This window comes from Tachysurus fulvidraco, chromosome 20 (assembly GCF_022655615.1).
Source record: "Tachysurus fulvidraco isolate hzauxx_2018 chromosome 20, HZAU_PFXX_2.0, whole genome shotgun sequence".
Lineage (NCBI taxonomy): Eukaryota > Metazoa > Chordata > Actinopteri > Siluriformes > Bagridae > Tachysurus > Tachysurus fulvidraco.
In genome coordinates this window covers 1,798,977-1,823,448 of record NC_062537.1, presented here as the reverse complement: position 1 = coordinate 1,823,448, position 24,472 = coordinate 1,798,977, and the positions used below count along the sequence as shown (strand labels likewise).

Below are 24,472 nucleotides of genomic sequence, written 5' to 3'. Positions count from 1 at the left end.
ATATGGCCTGTCATGGAGACACAAATTACAGAGTAAATACATTACAGCGGTGCCGGCGACTCCTCTGCGCGCAACATCTCTCTACCAAACGCGTGCACGCGCTCACACACACACACACACACACACGCACACACACACACACACACACACACACACACACACACACACCGCTCAGCACTGCATACACAATCACATTAGAAAGGTCTGCCAAGTTTACATACATTCGCATTAGCCAAGCCGAGATGCGCGCGCGATTGCTCTGGAATGCGTGATAAACTCACCGGACGCGTGAGATCGACCCGGGGGGCGCACGCGCGCGCGCCCACACACACACACACACACACACACACACACACACACACACACACACACACACACACACACACACACACACACACACCTAATGCAGCACTGTACCAACACAGCACGCACTGTAATGATATCAATAGCATGATTCAGCATGAGAGGGTCTGACTCGAGTCAACTAATCTATTTGATTTAGGAAGCAGACTTTCTACTCCTCATTGCACACACACACACACACACACACACACACACACACACACACACACACACACACACACACACACACACACACACACACACAGGTTTACCTTACTATCCTTGTGTGGACTATCATTGTGCTATACATGAGACTAAATCAAAATAAGCAAAAGGAAACATTTCTGCTCTTTTAACCTGTTATAACCTTTTGGGGACATTTGCCAGGTCCCCACCAAGATATAAATACATGCCCACACTCTTACCTACAGACATGATCTCAATTCTGTCTACATCTCTTTCAACTATTAACATTATTTACCCAGACCCCCTTCAACTCTCCTAACTCTCCCACACACACACACACACACACACACACACACACACACACACACACACACACACACACACACACACACACACACACACAATGCAATAACCTGTAAATAAAAAAATAAACACAAAGCTACATCAGCTAGACGATGATCTTCAATGACAGCAGCCTTCAGAGGAACAGAAAACACACACATCCTTCGTCTACCATGAACACCACTGAACACCTCCACCATGACGTCGAGGTTTACCTTGGGATCAGAGGAACACTCTTGTAAAGGACAGCGAAAAACATTCATATAACATTTCACTTTTATTAATGAAATTATTAGTGCTAAGAGAAAATGATTAGTGATTAATATGAACACCTGTATTGAGTGATTGGTTGTCAGGACAATGCTGAATGGTGATTGGTTGTTGGAAACAACAGTGATCAGTGATTGAGTTTCTGACACAATGGTGATCAGTGATTGGTTGTTGGAAACAACAGTGATCAGTGATTGGTTGTCAGGACACAATGATGATCAGTGATTGGTTGTCAGGACACAATGGTGATCAGTGATTGGTTGTCAGGACACAATGGTGATCAGTGATTGGTTGTTGGAAACAACAGTGATCAGTGATTGGTTGTCAGGACACAATGGTGATCAGTGATTGGTTCTCGAACCCAATGGTGATAAGGGATTGGTTGTCAGGACACAATGGTGATCAGTGATTGGTTGTCAGGACACAATGGTGATCAATGATTGGTTGTCAGGACACAACAGTGATCAGTGATTGGTTGTCAGGACACAACGGTGATCAGTGATTGGTTGTCAGGACACAATGGTGATCAGTGATTGGCTGTTGGCTTTTAAGCTCTCACCCCTTCAGCACCTGTGATAAGAGCTAAAGAAAAACATTAAAGAAAAGAACAGCTGCTCAAATATGTTGTTCAATTTATTGGCAGCCTTTTTTTTTCAATAAAAACAATACCGAGATCTACAAAGTCACCAAATCAAAAGTTTTCTGCATCGCTACAGCAAATAACACGAGACGACTACTGAAAGGGAAAAGGGCTAAAGTAAGGGCAAGCGTAATGAATATCCTGAATAGATATTAAAAAAAAGAAAGAAAGAAAAAGAAAGAAAGAACCTTCCAGGAATTTGCAGCGAGTTTCAATCGAAATGTACGTACTATTGATATGAAACCACAGTGCAAGCTTCTAGGAGAACTAATCAATTTAACAAGCAACCGCTAAATCCTGTGTTATGGAAGCGTTACCCAGACGGACCCTTGGCTCCTTGAAGAAGCAATTAGACACCCAGAGCTTAAAGTGTAGCTTTTTTTCTTCTGCAGCTGCTTCTGCTCTAAACAACAGCGTGATGAGGTGGGAAGGAGAAGGTCAGTGAAACTCACTGCTGTGGGACTAATAATGTGCTGCTGATGGGTGGAGGGGTGAAGAGGTGAGGAAGAGACGCCACACAGGCCTCGGATACAGACGGTGCGAGAACGCGGTCCGAGTCAAAGGCTTTTGATCCTCGTTTCTCTGAGCGTTTAAAACCGAGAAGCTTCCCTTCGAACCGAGCTGGAGCTCACACGTGAACCCCATCAACCTCGCTGCAAAATAAAAAGCGTCACACCTGAAAGTTTTATGCAGCTCGGAAAATAAACTAAGCGTTTAAACGTTTGTGTTGGATAGAAAAGGTCTGATTAGCATTCTGGCGAGCAGCGTGTCAGAATAAAAGCGCTTAAACAAAAAAGAACTACAAAGACAAGCGCTAAAAAAGGAAAGAAGAAGAGGAGAGATAATTACAAGCTTGCTAGAAAAACAGCGTCAGCATGCGAGAGGAGATGCAAAACACAGCGAGAACACTCACGGACACAGGCGAGAGACGATCCGGAATTATTGGCACCCTTAATGAACAGAGAGTGAATAATGCATGAGAGAAACTTTGAGTTTTAATGATATGGAGTTTGTTTGTTTTTTTATATCGAATGATGTACAGTAGAGGACAGACGATGTTAGTGTAATATCTTTATATTGGTTTAGTCAGAGTTTCACCGCTTGGATGATTCGTTAGAAAGGGTGCCAATACTTGTGCAGGGTCCGTTTCGCTATTATATAAACGGCAGTGAAGCGACTCAGTGTTTGTTCCGAACCGTGAGAGAAACTCAGCCACCAAGAACAACTTGTTCGGGTTGGAGTGGATGCTAGCGGTTGAAGATGTTTTCGTTAAAACGGACGCGATGCCGTATCATGAATATTAACGATGTCTTTATTCATGGGCGAAAAGTTACAGGCCAACATATTAGCATGAAAAGTGATGAATTTAGAAATCACTTTAGAAATCTCTCGCAATAAACGTCCGTGTGTCTATGGGGTAGTTTTTTTTTGTACATGAAGTGGGATCAACACTTCAGAAAAAAAACAGGCATCAGATGGAAGCTCTGGTAATAAACCGGCACTTCTCTGGCTCACAGGGAGAAAGAAGAGCACTCGTTCATGATACGAATCAGTTTCGAGTCGGACGCGTCGGCTGCTTTGCATGGACGGCCGTATCTCCGAGCTCCGAGCTCCACGCTGTGATTTGTCACTGGCTCCCAGTGTTCTCGCTGCTCCACACCACAGCACATATGAGTAAACGCTCTATATATCTGCATGCTCCAGCGGCACCGAAACAGCCCCAACCACAACAGGCCATTAAAGGTACCTCACCATGAAGAGAGATTAAGCTGCAGGGGGAAAATGTGTGTGAGGGAGGGAGAAAGGGAGGGGGGGGGGCATTTCCTCAGACATTCCCTTCTGCCTTCCTTTTTCACACAAGCAGAAGAAGGAAATGTAAAAAGGATAGCGCCACTTATCTCATTCTCTGTCACTATTAATCGTTGGAAGAAAAGCAAACATCCTGCTCTTGAATAATTAGATATCGCTCTACTCATTTCCATTTCTCGGGCAAGAAAAAACCTGAGCAAGCCTGTCAGATTTTCACACACTCGTTTCTGAAAATGAGAAAAGAAAAAGAGAGAGAGATGGAGATGGAGAAAGAGAGAGAGAGAGAGAGACAGTAAGTCAAGAGGTCCTTCCATTTCATGCGAAGGAAGAAGAAATACAAGTTCCGTCAAGCGTGAAGGAACAACTCATTATAAAACTGAAGCATTTCAGTCCTGCTGTTGGGGAAAAAAAAAAAAAAACAGAGGAAAAAAAAAAATGACAACATATGAAAAAAGAAAAAATAGATAGAGATCATTTAGAAATGAGTTTGACTCCCCGTCCTTTTCAGCAGTGGAACAATCTGAAGATGAACGATCGGCGTTAGGCCTAAAAACGTCATTTTCACAGAGCGTTCGGGGAAAAAAAGCAGAGTTTGAGGAACAGCTGGTCCATCTTCAGCGCAGAATAGCTTAAAAAACAAAAGTTTGAAGCAATCGAAGTGAACACATGCCTGCGTGTGATATTCAGAACTTTGTATTTGACACTAAAAGCCCTCCATCACCTTTGGGGGTGATGATGTCATTCAGAGGTGTGACGATGTCATTCACAGGTGTGACGATGTCATTCGGAGGTGTGTTATTAGCTGTATTTTTTATTTTTTTTTCCCTTCTCTCCGGTGTGTCTCCACTACACGCTCGTGAAGCTGCTCCTCTGGGGACCTGTGGCTCTACCATCTGGTAGAAAGGAAACGAATGAGATGGAGGTGATGAGATGCTCCATGCTGGGCTCTGAATGGAAAGCCCAATTCGTAGCAGGGGAGCGAACGTATGGAACTGGAAATTGGCCGGCCGGTAAGGGAGAGCGAGGCACTGCTGAGGTGGCGAAGAAAAACTCGCAGCCTGAGGAGACAATGATCTGCAATTACCTTCAAGTCTCTGTCCAATTTAGCGCAGACATGAAAGACAGAACGGAGGGAGGGAAGGTGGAATTGTCTTCTGAGGAGACCTGTAACAAAAGAGTAAAAGTTTTTTTTTTTCTCCCGAAGCAGTGGTCGTGTGGGAGGATTTTCTTACGCGGATAAGCGGACGGCGTACGGGCCGTAAAGGGCGTAAAGGTACTTGGATGTTTTTAATTAGATGACTGACACACGGGAAAGTAGCAATTTAATTGGATGGGAATCGACTAGAGAATGGGAAAGAATTTATTGAGGGAGAGAGGGAGGGGAGGGGAGAGGAGGGGAGGAGGCCAGGAGCGAGAGCTAGTCTCTAATGAGAGGAGAGGATAAGAGCGAGAAATAGATAGAGAATTTTTTTTTGAGGAAAGCTGCAGTGTTACTCTCTGCCAAGGGGAGTTAAGAGAGTGTGCCTAGGGCAAATCTGCCATTTAAGGTAGAACCTAATGCAAGCTTTTCACAGCCGTGTGAGCTCGGGACCATGAAACCCGTCCACACTTCAGCTAATAGGCACTTAATAGTCGGACAAAGCAGGTAATTGAACTATAGCAAGGAAGAGCGGGAGACGGATCCGAATGCTGATCAGCTGGCTCGCCGTTCGGAGCTCGTCACTCCAGCGCTCCAGGTGTGTGGTTAATCAGAAGTGCCTTTCCTTTCCTTTCCTTTTCAAATTGGACAGAAGGAACAGGTCCCCCAGGAGTCTCCTTGTCAGCATTCATCTTCTAAATGAGAATCTCTCCTCCACTCCATCATGTAGACGTTCAAGGCGTAGTCTGGGAGGTGCCGGTTCCGCTCGTGCTGCCACTTTTACAGTTCCTCAGCATGTTTTCCTCACTGTACCTCCCACCAGCTTCACCCAACATTGCAGTTATGAGGCTGAAATATGGCCTTGTTGTGTGCCCTAATATTTATCCATCAAATGTAGACTGAAAATGCACCTGCTGCACTAAAGCTCAGTTCAACGTTACAAGCCCAGGCTCAGTTCGCTTCGTCACTCGGCCTCTCGGCGGGTCTGTACTACCAAACAGAAGGTCGTGAGATCAAGCCTCAGTGCTGTCATTATGCCACCGCCAGGTCAGTTAACTCCAGGGGCACCGCATCACAACTGACCCCGTGCTCTGACCCCGGCTTCCTAACAAGCTGGCTTTACAAAAGATAAAGCACTTTACACTCAGTACAGTGTGCACACGATGATAAAGGACTTCCTCTTCTAATTTCTTACATGTAAGTGTAAGCGACAAACGAGTGTGTTACTAGTCCAAGACCGCCTCATAATTCTGCTCTCGTTGAGAAGACGTTAGCTAGACAGTTATCTGGAGACGTGCCAGCGATTATCGGACAGACTTCAAATGAATAACAAGAAGTTTTATTAAAGCAAAAGAGGCGTTCTCTAAGCGAACAAACGAGTCTGCCTTGAGCATCGCTGTAAGGACCTTTATTTGCAGGAAATAAATCAATAAGTGAACGTTTCTCTTGTAAACCCAACAATAAGCATGTTTTTTTAAAGCACAGGCTGATGGGAGACAGTTTAGCCCAATGCACAACCCCCGGAAAACAAAGACAAACAAAAACAAAAAAACAACCAAATCAGCGAGATGTTCCGTAACTGAACCATCATCAAATTGTTCCGTTCCTTTTTTTTTCCCTTCCCAAGCAGCACGATGTCACTCTTCGACATTAGCCCGATGCTTCCTACCCCCTGGCCGCAGCTCTCAATAAAACTGCTTACCCCAACCACCAGTGTGATGTTTAATTGCACCCCCTGCGTCTCCCACAACAAAAGCTTTGTCTCTGTTGTTTTCCTCCTTTTTTTTCATTTTATAATGTCTCCACTAGCACTTTTTTTTTCTTTAGCAACTCTCCACTGCATCCATTATGACAGCCTCCTCAGGAGGTTTCCCTCTTCTCCCGAGAGGGACGACCGTTCTCAGTCGGTTTGATACGTTTTTTTAACCTCGTGTTACCGGGTAACAGACTGGACATGTACATGCATTTGGGGGTATAGAAAAATGAAAGAAAGAAAAGTTTGCTTTCATTGCATGCTGTTACACAGACCTGCGAATACACGACCGAAAGAGAGTGAGCATTAAATAAACGACAGACTAGCAGAGCAGAAAGGAAGGAATGATTGACCATGAAATTGGATCTGAACAACTGACCACTAAAAAAAAAAAAGAACGACAGGAAAGGGTGTAAGGGGTGAAGGGATCTCAGAGAAAGCACGTATTCCTAATTCTCTCTTCAACAGCACTATGTGATGGGTGACAGTGAAGCTCCAGCGGTTACTTAAAAACTTTCGGCTCCTCCGGTGATTTTTTTTTGTTGTTCAGCTTCGAACCGCTTCTGTGTTTCTGTACTTTAGCTTTAAGTTTCCTTACAAGCAAGAAAGGAGACGGAGGAAAGGAAAGCGGGCGAGAGGGAAAGGGAAAATGAATGGGGAAGGAAAAAGAGAAAGGGGGTGAAGAAGGTCAGGGGAAAGGGAAAGGTAGAGGTGGAGAAAGGAGTAGGAGAACGCTAGAGGTGGGTAGTAACGAGTTACATTTACTCGAGTAAGTTTTACTAGACTTTTACTTGAGTAGGTTTGTGAAGAAGAAACTGTCCTCTTACTCCGCTACATTAGGCTACGATGAGCTCGTTACTTTTCTTTTTACCTCTTTGGTATTCTACGCATCAATTTTAATGGGTTTTTTTTTTTGACAGAGAGAAAAACTTCCGCTAAGGCTCTACCACGTGACTGTGTTTCACCGATCAAACGTAGTTGTGTGGTCTCGTCACGTTACCGTACGCGATCTCAGCCAGCGGCGGGACGCGTTAGTTAGCGACACGAACCGTCGGCAATGCAGATGGTGAAGTTTAATAGTGACGTCACTGGGTGATTTTTTTGGTGAAATAGTTTGTTTCTGCATGTTTTCACACACACACACACACACACACACACACACACACACACACACACACACACACACACACGTTTTACGTTGACCGGTGTGCGATTTTCTGTTCAGCATGCCTGGTATGAAATGTGTGTGTGTTTCCTTCTGTTGTTCTGTCACTGGAGACAGACACACACACACACACACACACACACACACACACACACACACACACACACACACACACACACACACACACACACACACACAGTTTATGAGAATTTATGGGCTGCCTCGTTCTAGTTCTGCCTGGTAAAAAAAAGTATAAAGGTTTGGAAATTTGTGTTACTTGTGCGTATTTATTTTTTATTTTTTATTATTGTTATTTATTTTATTTATTAAGTACTTGAATTTACCCGAGTTATTTTAATTTAAGCTCTTTTGTAATTCATTCATTTAAATTTATTTTATTGATTGGATGAGCCATAATTGGCCTAAAGATTATTGTGTATTTTTGTCTGTCTGATTGTTGTCTTGTGGTAAAAAATAAATCAGACGTTACGCGACAGTTAGTCAGTACTTGTGTAGTTTTTTTCACCAAGTATTTTTTTACTCTTATTCAAGTAATTATTTGGATGTCTACTTTTTACTTGAGTTATATTATTCTGAAGTAACAATACTTTTACTTGAGTACAATTTTTGGCTACTCTACCCACCTCTGGGGAACGCTAAGGGGAAGGGAATGGGGAAAGTGTACAGTAAGGTAGAGGTGAGGAGGAAGGTAATAGGGAAGGAATGGGAAGGGAGAAATGTAAGAGGAAGGTTAGGGGAAAAGGAAAGGTAAGGGGAAGGAGAAAGGGAACAGGGAAGGGAATGGTGAAAGATGGGAACGACGATATGTAAGGTAAGTGGAAGGAAAAAGGGAATGGGGAAGGACGGGAAAGACGGAATGTAAGGTAACGGGAAGGAAATGGGGAAGGACGGGAAAGACGAAATGTAAGGTAACGGGAAGGAAATGGGGAAGGACGGGAAAGACGAAATATAAGGTAACGGGAAGGAAAAAGGGAATGGGGAAGGACGGGAAAGACGAAATGTAAGGTAACCGGAAGGAAATGGGGAAGGACGGGAAAGACGAAATGTAAAGTAACCGGAAGGAAATGGGGAAGGACGGGAAAGAAGAAATGTAAGGTAACGGGAAAGAAAATGGGGAAGGACGGGAAAGACGAAATGTAAGGTAACAGGAAGGAAATGGGGAAGGACGGGAAAGAAGACATGTAAGGTAACAGGAAGGAAAAGGGGAATGGGGAAGGACGGGAAAGACGAAATGTAAGGTAACAGGAAGGAAAAGGGGAATGGGGAAGGGCGGGAAAGACGACATGTAAGGTAAGGGGAAGGAGAAATGGGAATGGGGAAATGGGAAGGTAAGCGGGAAAGAAAAGTTAAGGTAAGAGTGAGGAGAAAGGGAATAGGGAAGAAGTGGGAAAGGAAAGGTAAACTGCATTCCTGTTGGCATGGAACAAACAGCATTAAACACACTTCACTTCCCTAAACTAACTAAGAAATAGAACCGGTCTTCTCTCTGCACTCCCAGACAGAGACAGATAAATACTCGTCTGTTTTATTTTTTAATTCTCCGTCACCCCCCAAAGAGAATAAATCATACATTAACTTTGTCTTTTAATTGATGTGACACCCTACTGAAGATTACACGGCAGGTAGCATCTCTGCCTCATTGCCCTTATCCCTGATGTCAGGTTCTTTCCATCCTTACATGGGTTTTTATCTGCTTCTTGTTTCCTTCCACCTCCCAAAATATGGGGTGAACTGGTGATGCTGTCTTGCCTCAAGGTGTGAATGTGTGAACTGGCATGTCATCCAGGATGTATTCGGGGATTGACTCCGGATCAGTACCAGGACACATTTATTTCTATATAATATAATACAGAATATTCTAAAAATCCTCATCCTAGAATCTACTTATGGGGATATTTTAGTGTTTCTCCTGCTTCAAACGAGTCTACAACCCAGTTCTGAGAGTCCCTCTGGATAAGAGCATGTGCTGAAGGCTGCAAAAGTAAACGTCGGGCTTCCTGAATCCTGTACTCTTGTGCGGTAGCCAAGGCTTAACATGCTGAAGGCAGCGTGTCCAGGTATGTTCCTGTCAAACACTAATCGATGAGCTGAAAGCAAAATCCAATAGCGAGTCATAAACCGAACACTTAAAGTTTCCTTTTTTTGGTTGTGGGGGAAACAAAAGGAAACTTTTATTAGGTCTGAAAACCATGGAGTCATTGAAGGCCTTTACTAAAACAGCTTCATCCCTCAGGCGATGTTCTGAGCAACTTCCTGCCTTCCAACACCCACCTGAACAGAACAAAACCCAATCAAACGCCGTACACTTTTATTCACAACTGCGATGTACACCGTGGCTTCACTCCTTCCCTGAGCTTCACTTCCTCCTCATGACCTTATAGTTGTGTTCTCGTCATATGACAGATCACATGCTCAGAATTTGTACATGATGCTAATGAAGAACATAAAACTCTGGACCGTTCATCCAAAGGATTTTTACTGGGTTGGTGTTTTGATTATGATGAGGATGATGATGGTGGTGATGGATGATCTCTAACATTCATTCATTCATTCATTTTTTACCGCTTATCTGAACTTCTCGGGTCACGGGGAGCCTGTGCCTATCTCAGGTGTCATCGGGCATCGAGGCAGGATACACCCTGGACGGAGTGTCAACCCATCACAGGGCACACACACACTCTCATTCACACACACACTCACACACTACGGGCAATTTCCCAGAGATGCCAATCAACCTACCATGCATGTCTTTGGACCGGTGGAGGAAACCGGAGTACCCGGAGGAAACCCCCAAGGCACGGGGAGAACATGCAAACTCCACACACGCAAGGTGGAGGCGGGAATCGAACCCCCAAGGCGAACGTGCTAACCGCTAAGCCAACGTGTCCTCCATGATCTTTAACATCTCGCTTCAAAATCTTCCAACTGGTGAGTGAAGTGAAGGTTCTACCTTCAGATTCCACTTCAGGATCTTCTTGCCCTGTGGGTTAAAAGACCACAGCCATTAAAATAGATATGGTTCATCGTCGGACTGGTCTGCAGTGATGATTTAATCCAAAGGCACGTGTGGAGCCGAGGCATGGAAGCTACTGTGCGTAAATAAAGGACCCTATAAATGCATTCAGAACTCCTCCTGTACGCCGGCCCCTAACGAGCGTCCTGCGAACAGCAAGCAAAGGAAAGTTTCTTTTATTCACCTAAGCATGCCGTGCAAACATGAAGCGTTCTGCTCAAAGGCAAAGCTGAACACAAGCGTACATAATAACCCTGATGGTTTTGCAGCACTTCTGCAAAAAAGGTGATTTTTTTCGAGTCCTTTTCTCAGCTCATTGTGTGTGAAAGAGCAGCAGTTGAAGCAAAAGCAGAACCCTGATCAGACAAAAGCAAGGCTGCAAAGAGCATCACATCAATATTGCGAAGGCGTGGAAGGCTGAATCGGTTAGCACTTATGAAAGAAAACCATGGCCTTCTCCAATTACTCTTTCCCTCTGAGCGACCGGAGCGCCGCAGCCTCGTGTTGCGAGTGCAGTTTTCAATCCGACGTTATTGTCTCTGATTGAACGTCTCGTGGAACAGGAAGGTGATCAGTCTAAAGCAGTGCCAGGGAGACTCGATTATTGTAGAAGCACTGTGATCGCTGAGTAGGTGGCGTCGCTCTGATCGGTCAAGATTAACCAAAATGAAAGCGTTCGTCGGCGTAAAGTAGCGAGAAATAAGAAAAAATAAACATGACACACACTCGGGGGAACGCACAATGATCCCTGACTCCTTGCTATTGTTGAAGAGGAATAATTACACAGTCTCTGTCTCAAATCTCAACTCCTGCCCTATAATCTGAGACACTAGACTCTCGACGGTGAAACTAGCACCCCCCCTCCCCCTCCCCCCCTCCCCCTCCCCCCCTTCACCGGCACCAACAACATAACCGAACATTTTTAACACTACACAGTTGTAGCCTAATTTCTGCCTGGGAATCTGTTTCCATGGTGACTGCTCATATAGTGTCAAGCCCCGCGAGTCTGAGAGGAAACTCAGGATCTACTGTATGTAATAAAATAATAATCTTAAGAGTGAAGCTTCTAGAAATCATGTCTCGCGAAAAACAAACAAACCAACCAACAAAAACACACACACACACACTCTTGGAAGAACAGAGCGTTTTAGGCCAAATTCTTCTTTAGTCTTTCTTTCTTACTGCTGAAACAACCACCGCTACCAGCTGCATATCATGATTAGAGAGATTTCGGGATCTTTAGATTTTAATCATCGTGCTTTTTATAATGACACGAAAGACAAAAGGAAAATGAAGTGTATATACTTTACATATCGCCTTTCTTCTCTCTCCTACATGCAACTAGCAATAGGAGCAGAAAAGAGAAGACATGAGCGACTTGTTGCTTGCTAGCGTGAACGCGAGGCAACACGTAGATACGGATCGTTCTCGGGTGATGTTTTGTTTCTGATAAGTGATAAAAAATACACAGTAATGTAACATCAGAGGAGGAAACATCACTAACGAGAAAACTCCCAGCAGCAAAGTTGTAAAATTAGCAAAGAAGCGATTTAGCGAATACGCTAAACGCCACAACGATTCAGCTGTGACGGGTTTCATCGCTCACTGAGACTGACGCTAGCATGAAGACGAGTGTTTTAGTTCATGTGTGTTGAACGGGTGACATTTAGAAAGTTCCAGCTACAGGCATGATGAGTTACATGTGCACGTGAGTGTAAAAGGTCAAACACACAATTCTAAACATCGTCAGACTAAATTAAAAGCATGCGCAGAGAAAAGAAAAAAGAAAGAAAAAAAGAAAAAGTCTTCATACTTTTGTAGACTCCATGTCCTTGTGAGGGGAAAAACCAGGAAGTCACCAACAAGTCACCCGGAAGTGCATGTCAGAGGCCAGTCTAGGGTGAGGGTGAGGGTGAGTGCTGCTGGGGGTGGAAATGTCAGCAACAACAACAGTAACAACTACTACAATAACAACTATAATAATAACTACAACAACAACCACAACAACAATAACTACACCAACTATAATAACAATGACTACAACAATAACTACAACAATAAAAACAACACCAACTACAATAACAATGACTACTACAACAACTATAACAACAACAACAATAACTACAACAATAACCACCACAACAACTATAATAACAATGACTACAACAACTACAACAGCAACCACAACAAAAACAATAACTACAATAACAACAACTACAACAATAAAAACAACACCAACTACAATAACAATGACTACAACAACAAAAACAACTACAATAATAACACCAACAGCAACAACAACTACAACAACTACACACATCATTGTACAAGTGTTTCTTTTTGTCTTGTGTATTATTTGTATTTGTATTATTATAATTGTTTACAAATTTCACAAATTTTGTGTCTTTACTAAATTGTTGTTTTTTTCCCTCCAGGTAGATTTTGCTTTGCTTCTTGTTAATATTTAGCTAAAAACAGGGCACTTACAGATTATGGGTGACCCATAAATATTGGCACCCCCTGCAGTATAGAGCTCATGAAGGGAAAAACAAAACAAACAAACAAAAAAATCCAGTCTAGTGGTCCTGATCAAACATCTCTCTCTTTCTCTCTCCCTCTCTCTCTCTTATTAAACATTTAAACCTCACTGTGTGAATTGCGTCCTGCGTGTGTGTGTGTGTGTGTGTGTGTGTGTGTGTGTTTTGCATGTGCTAGGACTGCTGATCAGGTTGTTATAGCCCTCTAACATCTCACTGATGATGTTCAGACTCCACCTCAGTGTCTCTTCTCACATTTTCCCCCAAACTATTTTTGGATTTTACACATTTCGTCCTCTCTAACACTCTCTTCACAGCTCAGGACACTATGCTCATGTTACCTCAGGAGGAAACGAGCACCAAGGACCAAAAAGCTTTCTGAAATCGTCCTGATTCCCTGAAGTGTATTGAACTGATCTGATGTTGTCATGTGTGGATTTGGTGAAGTAAATGAGCAGCTTTAAGTGGGCGGGATGTGAGCAGGAAGAGTGACTGAGCTTTCGCTGACGATCTGGCACTCCTGCAGACTCAGTCGCGGCCCTGTGATTTATGTAATCCAGTCCTAATGGGCTTTGCAGCACACACACACACACACACACACACACACACACACACACACACACACACACACACACACACACACACTGGCTTTTAGCTACCAACATCAACAATAAGAGGCGAGAGATTTTTAACAGCCGCTCTTTCAAGACCTGCGGCATTTAGCTGAGTCTTCAGAAATCCTTTCTTTTGTTTAAGAAATATTGACTGCTTTTATCAAATATTTAAGAGAAGGCTTCATATGAGGAAGTGAAAAACAGGCTAAAAAATATTCGGGCTTTCTTCTTTTCTTGCCCCACACTCACCCCCCAACCCCCACCCCCACAGGTGATGGTCGAAGTCTGCTTGGGATCATTGATCAGGAGTGTGAGTGTGAATGTATACGAGCAGGTCCTCTGGAAGTTCTGCAGTGTCTTTGCTATGAGGCAAAATGCATGTGTGTGTGTGTGTGTGTGTGTGTGTGTGTGTGTGTCTGTCACTGCTGATGGATGGCTCTCAGGTATTTCTGGATCAGAGATGATTCAAAGATTGAGTTCAGGTGCGAGGCAATAGAGTGTTAAATGAGTTAGTGAGATGTTTCATAGACACCACTGAGCAAGAGATGGCCACAGTCTCGCCTCTGAAAAATGAAAAAAGTGAAAAGGACATGAAATGTGTGTGTGTGTGTGTGTGTGTGTGTGTGTGTGTGTGTGTGTGTGTGTACATCAGCGTGCCCAGTGGAGACGTTTGCATGTGTCTATCATGTGACTGAAGTCTAATTACAGACTTTACTCTGGTCCTCCTTTAAGGATGACGGCGTTTAAACGCCACTGATGATATAACGCAGCCGTTCCAGCCGTCAGATCTGCAGCCTGTCAGGACCATAAAGACACGACCGGATGACCGAGAGACTCCTCTTATATATATACTGTATATATACTGTATGTGATGGCAAAAAGAAAGAGAATCTTCCAGAAACGAATCGGAGATGGAGTGAGGTGATGAATCCGGGTTACTGTGATGGACGTGGAGTGTTTTATTCCTCTTTCACCACAGCGATGTGCTTACTAATGATTTATTTATTTATTTATTTATTTACGTTTAAGTCTGTCATTTTTATCTGTTTGTTGTTGCATTGAATTCAGCAGCAGCTAGAATCTCTCTCTCTCTCTCTCTCTCTCTCTCTCTCACTACCTACTCTCTTTCTCTCTCTCTCTCTCTCTGTCTTTCTCTCTCTCACTACCACTCTCTCTCTCTCTCTCTCTCTCTGTCTCTCTCTCTCTCTCTCTCTCTCTCACACACACACACACACACACACACACACACACACACACACTACCTACTCTTTCTCTCTCTCTCACACACTACCTACTCTCACTACCTCTCTCTCTCTCTCTCTCTCTCTCTGTCTCTCTCTCTCTCTCTCTCTCTCTCACACACACACACACACACACACACACACACACTACCTACTCTCTCTCTCTTTCTCTCTCTCTCACACACTACCTACTCTCTCTCTCTCTCTCTCTCTCTCTCTCTCTCTCTCTCTCACACACACACACACAAACACACACACACACACTACCTACTCTCTCTCTCTCTCTCTCTCTCTCTCTCTCTCTCTCTCTCTCTCTCTCTCTGACACTGGAGACTCCTACCAAACACATTAAACATACCTATGTTTTTTTTTTTGCCGCACACTCTTTTACTATATAAACCGTAACATATTAAAACGATTGTTATTTATATTACTCGTTGTTATAAAGCTGGGATTTTTTTTTTTAAGCTGCACTTCAATCGAAGCTACTGACAAAAACGAATCAGCCAATCAGAATCCAGGACACTTCATGGTTACGCCTAAACGCCGCGAGAGCTCAGAACAACGAATAACGTTAAAGGAGATGTTTGTATAATAAGTGTAAGGCGTCGAAGGCCTCGGGCTTGAATTGCATCATCGATCTACACATTTTCCTCACGCTCCTTATTCCATGATTCTTTCTGTTTTTTATTATTATTTTTTTTTTATAAGGAACTGTATGTTTTTAATCACAGAGACAGGAAGTGCAGCGATGTGTGCAGGAAACAGAGGTTTTAATTGGCGTACAGGCTACAAGGCATGCAGGCTGTAATCTCCGAGCGAGCCGGAGTGTGTGCGTGGGTGATGGAAAGACACACACACACACACAGAGAAAGAGAGAGTGAAAGGTTGCCACAGCAACCACCGGATCAACAGCAAGCGTAGCCCAAGGGCAAGTTTTCGTCTTAGAACAAAAAAAAAAGGCGAACAAAACTCCCAATCTCCTCTAAACAACACGTGAGCCACTGACACTGACCTTCAGAGAGAAGGGGAAGCGGTAAGACAAACAGAAGGAGAATCTTAATAACAAATGAGCGCTCAGATAGACATAAAGCTGGATCCTGTAACGAGAGCGTGAAGTGAAGCGCCGGAGCAGCGACGAGACTCTCAATCAACTCCAGGAAAACTTTGATTTGATATAAAAGTATGTTTACTGTATGTAGAATTCTTCGGCGATAGACGTCGTTTAGCTCGTTAGCATCTCACGCTACAAAGGCACGTGATTGGTTAACGGATTCGCAGCGATTTGATTTCCTCTCCGCTAGTTACTGTATACCTATCGATCGCTGCCTCGAGTCCTGAACACCACTGAACACACCCAGATTTTTGTGGGGTTCTGACATCTTAAATTCATTATCCCGCCCAGCAGACGAGCGAAAGCTCCGGCGAGCTTCTCAGGCTCACGTTTCGCTTTCTGAGAAATCGAGTCGACATGTTAAAACGTAACGTGATATCGTACGGCCAGCATTTGCTAGTCAAGTGGATTAACGCCGGCTAAGTGAAAGGATTAGATAGCGTATATGAATTCCTGGAAATTGGAAGACTGTGTAGTCTTCGTCCTCTTTCTCACAATCTTACTCAAGTTGCGGATTGTTTGCGTCCCAGTTTAAGGAAGTTCGGGTGAACGTTTGGGTTCGGAGACGTGCGCTTTGTCTCTTTACGCTGAAGGTCAAAGATTAGCCAAAATCTTACTTCATTTTTTCACCCAATGATCTACTGCCAGGTCCAAAAATCTGAGACCTCGCTGATTTTTTTTTTTTTTTTTACTAAACCAAAAATCGGAGACGGGAATATTGAGGACTTCGTTCGAGAAGCGGACATTACATTTACAGCATTTAGCAGACGCCCTTATCCAGAGCGACTTACATTTTTATCGAGCTGAGCAATTGAGGGTTAAGGGCCTTGCTCAGGGGCCCAGCAATGGCAGCTTGGTGGACATAGGACTTGAACTCACAACCTTCCAATTAGTAGCCCAACACCTTAACCACTAGGCTACCACATCCCGGACGAAATTGTTCAGACTGGCGGAAGGTTTTCTTGGTATCGTTACAACTTTATTCTCATTTTGCATGTAGCACCGAGTGCCGTCTGAAGAATCGTTCTCCATTAGCCTGGACCCGTCTCTCTCGTCTAGATAAAGAGTCATAAAAATAACCTTCTTGATGTCTTTCTTTCAGATGTTTGACTAGACGTAACTCCTCCTTCTAGTAAACCGGAGCGAGTAATCGGAGCGAAGCCTGGCTGAAGCCGGTGGAGTCAAACCGGCGGTCTGATGGATTTCATTTGATTTGATTCTTGACTCAGTATCGACTCACTAGTGTCACAAAAAACACCCACCGTTTTTACTCATTAAGCCGCTTGGTCCATTAAACAGAACCTCTACATGCTTCCAGCCCAGAATATGCCTTTGGTCTAGATTTTTTTTTTTCTGGTAACAGAACTCTTCATGTGTATGCAGTCTGAGTCTCTGTTTTTTTTTTATCATCTGATCAGTCTAATCTGATCATTTACCCCAACACACCACCGGTGCCAAGAATGTGAAATTGAACCCCAGAGGGAGTCTTTACGTTGGATTCATTAATCTTCTGCACTGAGATGAACGTGTAATCCCTCGGCTGCTGTTCTCCTGATCACAGGTAGGGGCAGCGTGACCGCGCCGCTCATCATCATCTCATGTGGTCTCCTTCGACCCGTCTCTTTCTCTCCCGGACGGATTTGCGCCTTTTCGACCTTGCACCCGTTTGTTTCCGTCTTCGAGCTCGATGGAGGTATAAAAGGCGTTTTGATTTATCGTCTCGTGTGCAGGTGCAGCGTATTATCTTTATCGCGCTGTCAATCCTGCAAGATCTTTGACCTACTATCCCACCCACTGCTTTTTCGAAACACACTTCCTGTTCCATCTCCCGTCTTCGGCTCAGTGCTGCCTGAACAACCTGCCGTCTAAGCGCATTAACATTGACGGACATTTCGGGTTGGGTTACTTCCAGACGTTAGAGCTGCTCACTTCCTTCGAACTCAATATAACTTTCGGCTCTCCGGCTTCAGGTCCGGTAGCAAACAGGACTCGCCACAATGAGCCTGAGAGAATATTTTCTATGATTATACACCGTACAAGCAAAAGTATGTGCACCCCTGCTCATCACACTCTTTACACAATACTGGAAGAGCACAGATGCTTTGTGTGTCTGAGAAGCCCGAACCTCAGAGTGACATGAGCTTGCGTCCCAAACGACGTACTGGACACTACGCGCTACATCGTCGATAAGTCGGACATCTTGAAGAATCTTTTCTCCAACATTTCACACTAGAAGAAATGAATCATCCGTTTTTTTCTTCTTGTTCAACGTGAACGCAAATTACGGGGCGTCTCTACGGTGCGTCCGGGTCGCGGCGGCGTCCTGAACGTCAAGCTCCCTGAAGACCGCTCACTATCATGTACGTACTGTAACTAGAAACGGATAAACCGCAGGACGTCTCTTTAGGTAATGAATTTGACAATTTGAGAAAGACAACTGTTCTAAAAATGTAATCTGCTTCTCGTCCACTCCGTCGCCGATTAGTTTCCTTTCTCAGCAGGACTGCGGGAGGGTTTTATTCGTTTTTTATCATTCACACAAACAGACAGACAGACAAACAAACGACTCACACACTTGTTTGTTTCTCTTTACTCATTTTATTACAAACTCTTTTTTTTTTCCCAAGAAGGACTTATTACAAGGGGTATATTCTCAACATGCGGAAAACAGAATGAAACATAACACGCGGGAATCAAACGAACGGAGAGGATCGGACGGCCCACTGTTCACGATAAACGCAGGAAAGAGTTTCAGATGAAGCCCTCGGGAAAGTGGGAGCCAGTGAAACGACTATGGTGCAGGCATAGAAACGGCCACATTCACACCGACTCAGCCAGACGATCGACTCGAACCAAGGCAAAGATGTGCACGTCTCGATAAACACTTTGTTTTTGTTTTGTTTTTTTTTTGGTATTTTTTTATTTTGTTTTTTTTTTACCCTTTTTATATGCCGTCGGCGTTTTTGTCGCGAGATTTAAAAAGCTTCACTTGCATGTACATAAAACTGTACAAAAAAACAGGGCATCATCACAAGCAGTTTTTATTCCTATATAAATATAACCAACAGTTAAAGATAACGATTTTTTTTTAACTCTCCTGTAAAATACATACTTTCAAGGCAGCTGTCTTTAGATTCGTGTGAACAGTGAATAGTGATGATGGGGCTGTGCGGCGAGATTCGAATTTTGTTTCCAAACGGAGAAAAAAGGAAAGAAATAAAAAAAAAACGAAAAGGATTTTCTCTTCCACCGCTAAAACACCTCGGAGAAGAAGAGAAGAGCAAAGGATTCATTTACTTATTTTTTTTTTTACCGATTATCTTTGGGATTCATGCTAAACTGGCCGCAGGCTCGACGGCACGCACCGGAGGGAGGGGAGGGGAGGGGTGGAGGCTGAGAGGTCTATGTACAGAACACCTTCTAGAGACGCTAGCCACAAAACAGCACTGCGTTCATCGGGGGAAAAGAAAAACCGATAAAACGTTCCTCTCTTTACCACGATTGTATCACACCCAGAGTTCCTCAGCTACGGACACCGAACAGCAAGAGAGCACAGGTCTAAACACCAGCTTTTTTTTTTTTTTTTTAAATAAACAACGACGAGTAAAGAGTTTTCACGTTCGGCCTAAAGGACTAAAGAGGCGGGATCCAAAATGGGATCTAACCCGCGAGTCGATAAAAGGTCTCAGGTCAGCATAGAGAAGAGTCCAGATATCTCGGAGGAAAAGTCCACCCTGAAACAGGCAGGTGATGCCTCCGTGCCTCAGATTTGTCGGACGGTGGGGAATGAATGCGGCTGTAACTCAGCTAGTTTACACACAAGTTTTTTTCTGAAAACCTTATGTTCTTTTAAAGCGACGTCGTATAAATACGACTGGAAGTAGTTCGGGCTCGGAGCCGTGACTGACGAGGGAACTGTAGGGACGGTAGGGACGGATCGATCCCGTCGCACCTCTCCGATAAGGTAGGAAGTGAAGTCGGAATTTCATTGGCAACGAATCTGCAGTTAATTAATATTTAATAAAGGTTAAAAAGCGAAAGGTTCATGGTGGATTTTTCCTTTAAGTGCAGAAACAGCAGTCTCAGCCTGAGACACGCTCGGGTTCTGGGCAGCGTTAACGCTTTAGCGGTGAAGAGGACGAGAGTTAAGCCACATCAGAGCTGGGCGCACAGAGAAACTGACGAGAAGCGCTAATTACGCCAGATCACGCCTCTCGCTCTATTTATGTATTTAGTTTTCTGTTATCACAGTCATGAAATGGCTTCAAAGAACAGCGTAATGTGCTTTTATTCCGCAAGGCGCCGTAACGGCTCGCCTTATTGAATCACAGTCGTGTCCATATGTTCTGTGTGTTAATTATTCTCCGAGAGGTGCCAGAGGGGGCGCCGATGAGGTAGGAGCTGTGAGTTAGTGTGGTGATCGTCGTCTCCCAGCTCTGAGGGTTCGCACACACACTTAAACACACACACACACACACACTCCGGTCTCTAATTAGTTGTATAGTCACCGTACTGCTACTGCGCGCTCACACACACACACACACACACACACACACACACGCACAATAGAGGTCACGTTAGCGTGATGATGAAAACATAGTAACGGCTTAGCAGCGCGGCTCAGATGACTCCTCTGTGTCAGACACTTTCGCTCGGGGGAAAAGTAGCCACACTTGTCGCGTCATTACCATAATCACACATTAAAGGGGCAGTCTATCCTGTAGCTGCACCGTCCAGCTGTTTACGCTAAGAAGTCGCCTTCGGAAATCAGTCCGATTTAAAGCAAGGACGACGGGTCGAAGGGAAAAAACCAGCAACCGAAAACACAAGAATGAATAAATAGATCGAGGCAATTTCATTTCACTTGTGACCTCTGAGTCGCTCCTGACCGGAAACACATGCACAGCTGACATGCTCGTGAGGTCAGGAAAGATTATCGATCGAAATCATCATCGATTGTGATTGTTAGATACAAACAGCTTTTTTTTTAAGGCATTGAAAAAAGTTCTCGAGACCTAAAGAGGTTTAAGAACAAGAGGCCGTGAAGATGGAGAAAAAAGAACAGGCATGAGGGTGAGGCCCAGTGACGGACAGGACGGCGGGTTTGCCCCACCCTGTAATCCTTCTAAGACTCCACACACACACACACACACACACACACACACACACACACACACACACACACACACACACACACACACACACACACACACACACACACACACACACACACACACACACACACACACACACACACACAGGCTCAGTGCAGATATCTTTTCTTTGCCTTTCTCCAGCTCACCTCACATGGAAAAGAACTGCAGACTGTGTGTTCGAGAAGTGTTACCTGCCTCCTGGGTGGAGTTAAGGGTTCACAGTGCCAAACATGCTCTCTCTCTCTCACACACACACACACACACACACACACACACACACACACACACACACACACACACACACACACACTCTCTCCGGTTAAGTCTGTGATAGTGTGCAGCAACTCCCAGTGTAATATCAGTCCCATATACTGCAGTTCCAGAAGAGGTCTAGAAAGCCTAGCAAACACACACACACACACACACACACACACACACACACACACACACACACACACACACACACACACACAGGCTTAAGCTGAACAGGAGGAGCTGAAGGTGAAGCACCGACACCTGCTCCTCAGGCTGATAAAATTCGGAATGTACCATTTTTTTTTTCTTGTTCTTTTTTTTGTTGTTGTTGTTGTTGTTGATCTCAGCTCAAGGTTCTCATATTCATATCTACACATCATAGAAATGTATTTACATGGCTGTACATGTACTAAGACCACTCCGTGGTGACTCCCCGATCCAGGAAGTGGCTCGGAGAGACTCGGAGAAGAAGAAGAAGAAGAAGAAGAAGAAGCCGAGCGAGAGCTTCAGGCTTATGGCACTACAGCACAGGTCACACTGTTCGGAAAGATCCGGTAAACATTCCACAGGCTAGCGAAGCTAAAGTCACTCAGAAAGTCCCAGAGCGCTTTCATCACGGTTTATGGAGAAGAAGGAGACGGAAGAGGAATAGAAGGAGGAAGAGGAGGAGGAGGAGGGGGAGAGGAGATGAAAAAGAATAAAAAAAAAAAAAAGGAAAAAAAAAAAAAAGCTCACGGTAATAAATAGATGAATTCATAGATGAATAAATAAATAGAAATATAAATAAACGTACAACTCTACCAGACTTTTTTTTTTTTTTAAAGTTCACTAACAGCCCGAATTTACGATTCGAGTGATTATTTTCGTTCCGTTCCTCGGTGCGGAGGTCAATCAGTCGCCGCTTCGTTTACAGGTATATTTCCCGTTTGGGGGCGTGGTTAGAGGTGGGACTGGTGGGCGGGAACTCGGAGGTGACGCTCAGAGGCACCTCCTCCATCGGGACGTGATTGTTGGGGGCGTGGTCGCTGGGGGCGTAGGCACTGCGCGAAGGTGGAAGGCGGGGCCGAGGCTCACCGTTGGCCAGTCGTCCCAGAGTCCCTCCTCTCTCCTGGTAAGGCACGAAGGTGGAGAGTTTGGGCAGCGTGCGCGTCTTGCGAGCGGGTGAAGGCTGACCCGGCATCCAGCAGGCGTCCGAGTGGCCGAGCTCGCTGCACTCCTGACTGCAGGTTCCCGTCATGGCCACGTCAGGAAGCGACCGAACATCTGCAGAGGAAAGACAAAACCAAAATAATAAATGATAAAATATCAGTTTCGTTCAAACATCAGCTGAAACGTCTGCCATGATGGAGAGATTTAAACATCCTCGTCACTCCGTCACTCCGTCACCCCGCATCTCCTCGTCTCTACACCTCACACATCTGTACGCTCCACATCACATCACATCCCACACCCAACCCCCCAACTGGATTTCTGAATCGCTGCCGTTTCCATTCAGACTCACGGATATGCAAATGCGCTAATTTGCATAAAGGCGAGTGTGTGACAAGAGAGAGAGAGAGAGACAGAAAAAGAGAGAGAGAGAGAGCGAGAGACAGAAAGAGAGAGACACAGAGAGAGAGAGGAGAGAGAGAGAGCGAGAGAGAGAGAGAGAGAGAGAGAGAGAGAGAGAGAGAGAGAGAGAGAGAGAGAGAGAGAAAGAAAGAGTGCTTTACCTGCAGCCACACACGCTGATTAGGGAGCGGTTGCTAGGCACTGTGGCGCGTGTGGTCGCTATGTGTGGTGGAGCGGTTGCTATGCATCGTGGTGGCGTGGTTGCTATGTGAGGAGGAATGGTTGCTATGCACTATGACGGTGTTGCTATGGGGATCTCGCTGCAGGGGGCTTTGATCAGCAGGTGATGGAAGAGTGCAGGTGATTCCTGAACACGTGAGTGAGACACACAGTGACGTTCTGGACGGACACACACACACACACACACACACACACACACACACACACACACACACACACACACTAAATGTTGAGTGCACTAAGAGTGCACTAAATGTTCACACACATACACACACAGCTGTATACAAACAGATTACACACATTCAAGCCTTCAGTCATAGTAACACACACTATGCAGTTTCACACACACACACACACACACACACACACACACACACACACACACACACACACACACACATTAATTCGCACTTGTACACAATCTCACACACCTACATGTAGAGACACTCAAACACACGCTAATACACTAATCTAAATACCACACACACACACACACACACTAGTACAGTGTCACACAACCCCCCCCCCCCCCCCCACCCAGGGTGTAATTCGGTTGCCCAGACACATATAGAACATATGAAGCCTCAAGGGCACACACACACACACACACACACACACACACACACACACACACACACACTCTGTACATACACTCTTGGGTACACGCCCACTCTCCGCTGCATGGCCACGCCCCCCTGTGTGGCCTATAAAGGCATCTGATTGGCCCTGGAGGCAGACTGGATGTTGGTGTATTGAGTGTCAGGGCTGAAATTAGCGTGCTCCTGATTGCACTCCATTTCCATCCCACTCTTCCTAATTAATTAAACACAGCCGAGAGCCGGTGACCTCATTCCAGCGAGTGGAGCCGCGAGCGTAACCATCTACTGTATCTACCGCTGTGTGTGTGTCCTCAAACAATCAAACTCTACTCAAACTCACACACACAAAGGAACGAAGAGGGCGCCGAAGCGTGGTGTGTCGCTCGACAACACGTGGTCTCACAGCGTGTGTGTAGAGACGGTGCGGCGTGTTAAACGTCACGCCGCTCCACGCCTCCGGGCTTCTAAAGGAAACGTTTGGTTTAA

At 44.8% G+C, this 24,472-nt stretch overlaps 1 protein-coding gene across 2 annotated transcripts in view; it reads right to left on the bottom strand.

Annotated features, from left to right (window-relative positions):
• Positions 1 to 365: 365 nt before the first annotated feature.
• The window catches only part of pcdh1a (protocadherin 1a), a 90,450-nt gene continuing 66,343 nt past the window's right edge, over positions 366 to 24,472 (bottom strand). The window contains exons 5-6 of one of the 2 annotated variants that reach the window (XR_007138849.1): positions 21,750 to 22,859; positions 366 to 400 (exon numbers count right to left, since the gene is read on the bottom strand). Coding sequence is in view for 1 of the 2 variants with exons in the window: in XM_047805028.1 (XP_047660984.1) it covers positions 22,504 to 22,859 (356 nt within the window). In the remaining variant the exon portion in view is untranslated. Of the gene's footprint in view, positions 401 to 19,085; positions 22,860 to 24,472 lie in introns of those variants that run through there. The other variant, XM_047805028.1, reaches the window with a different exon arrangement.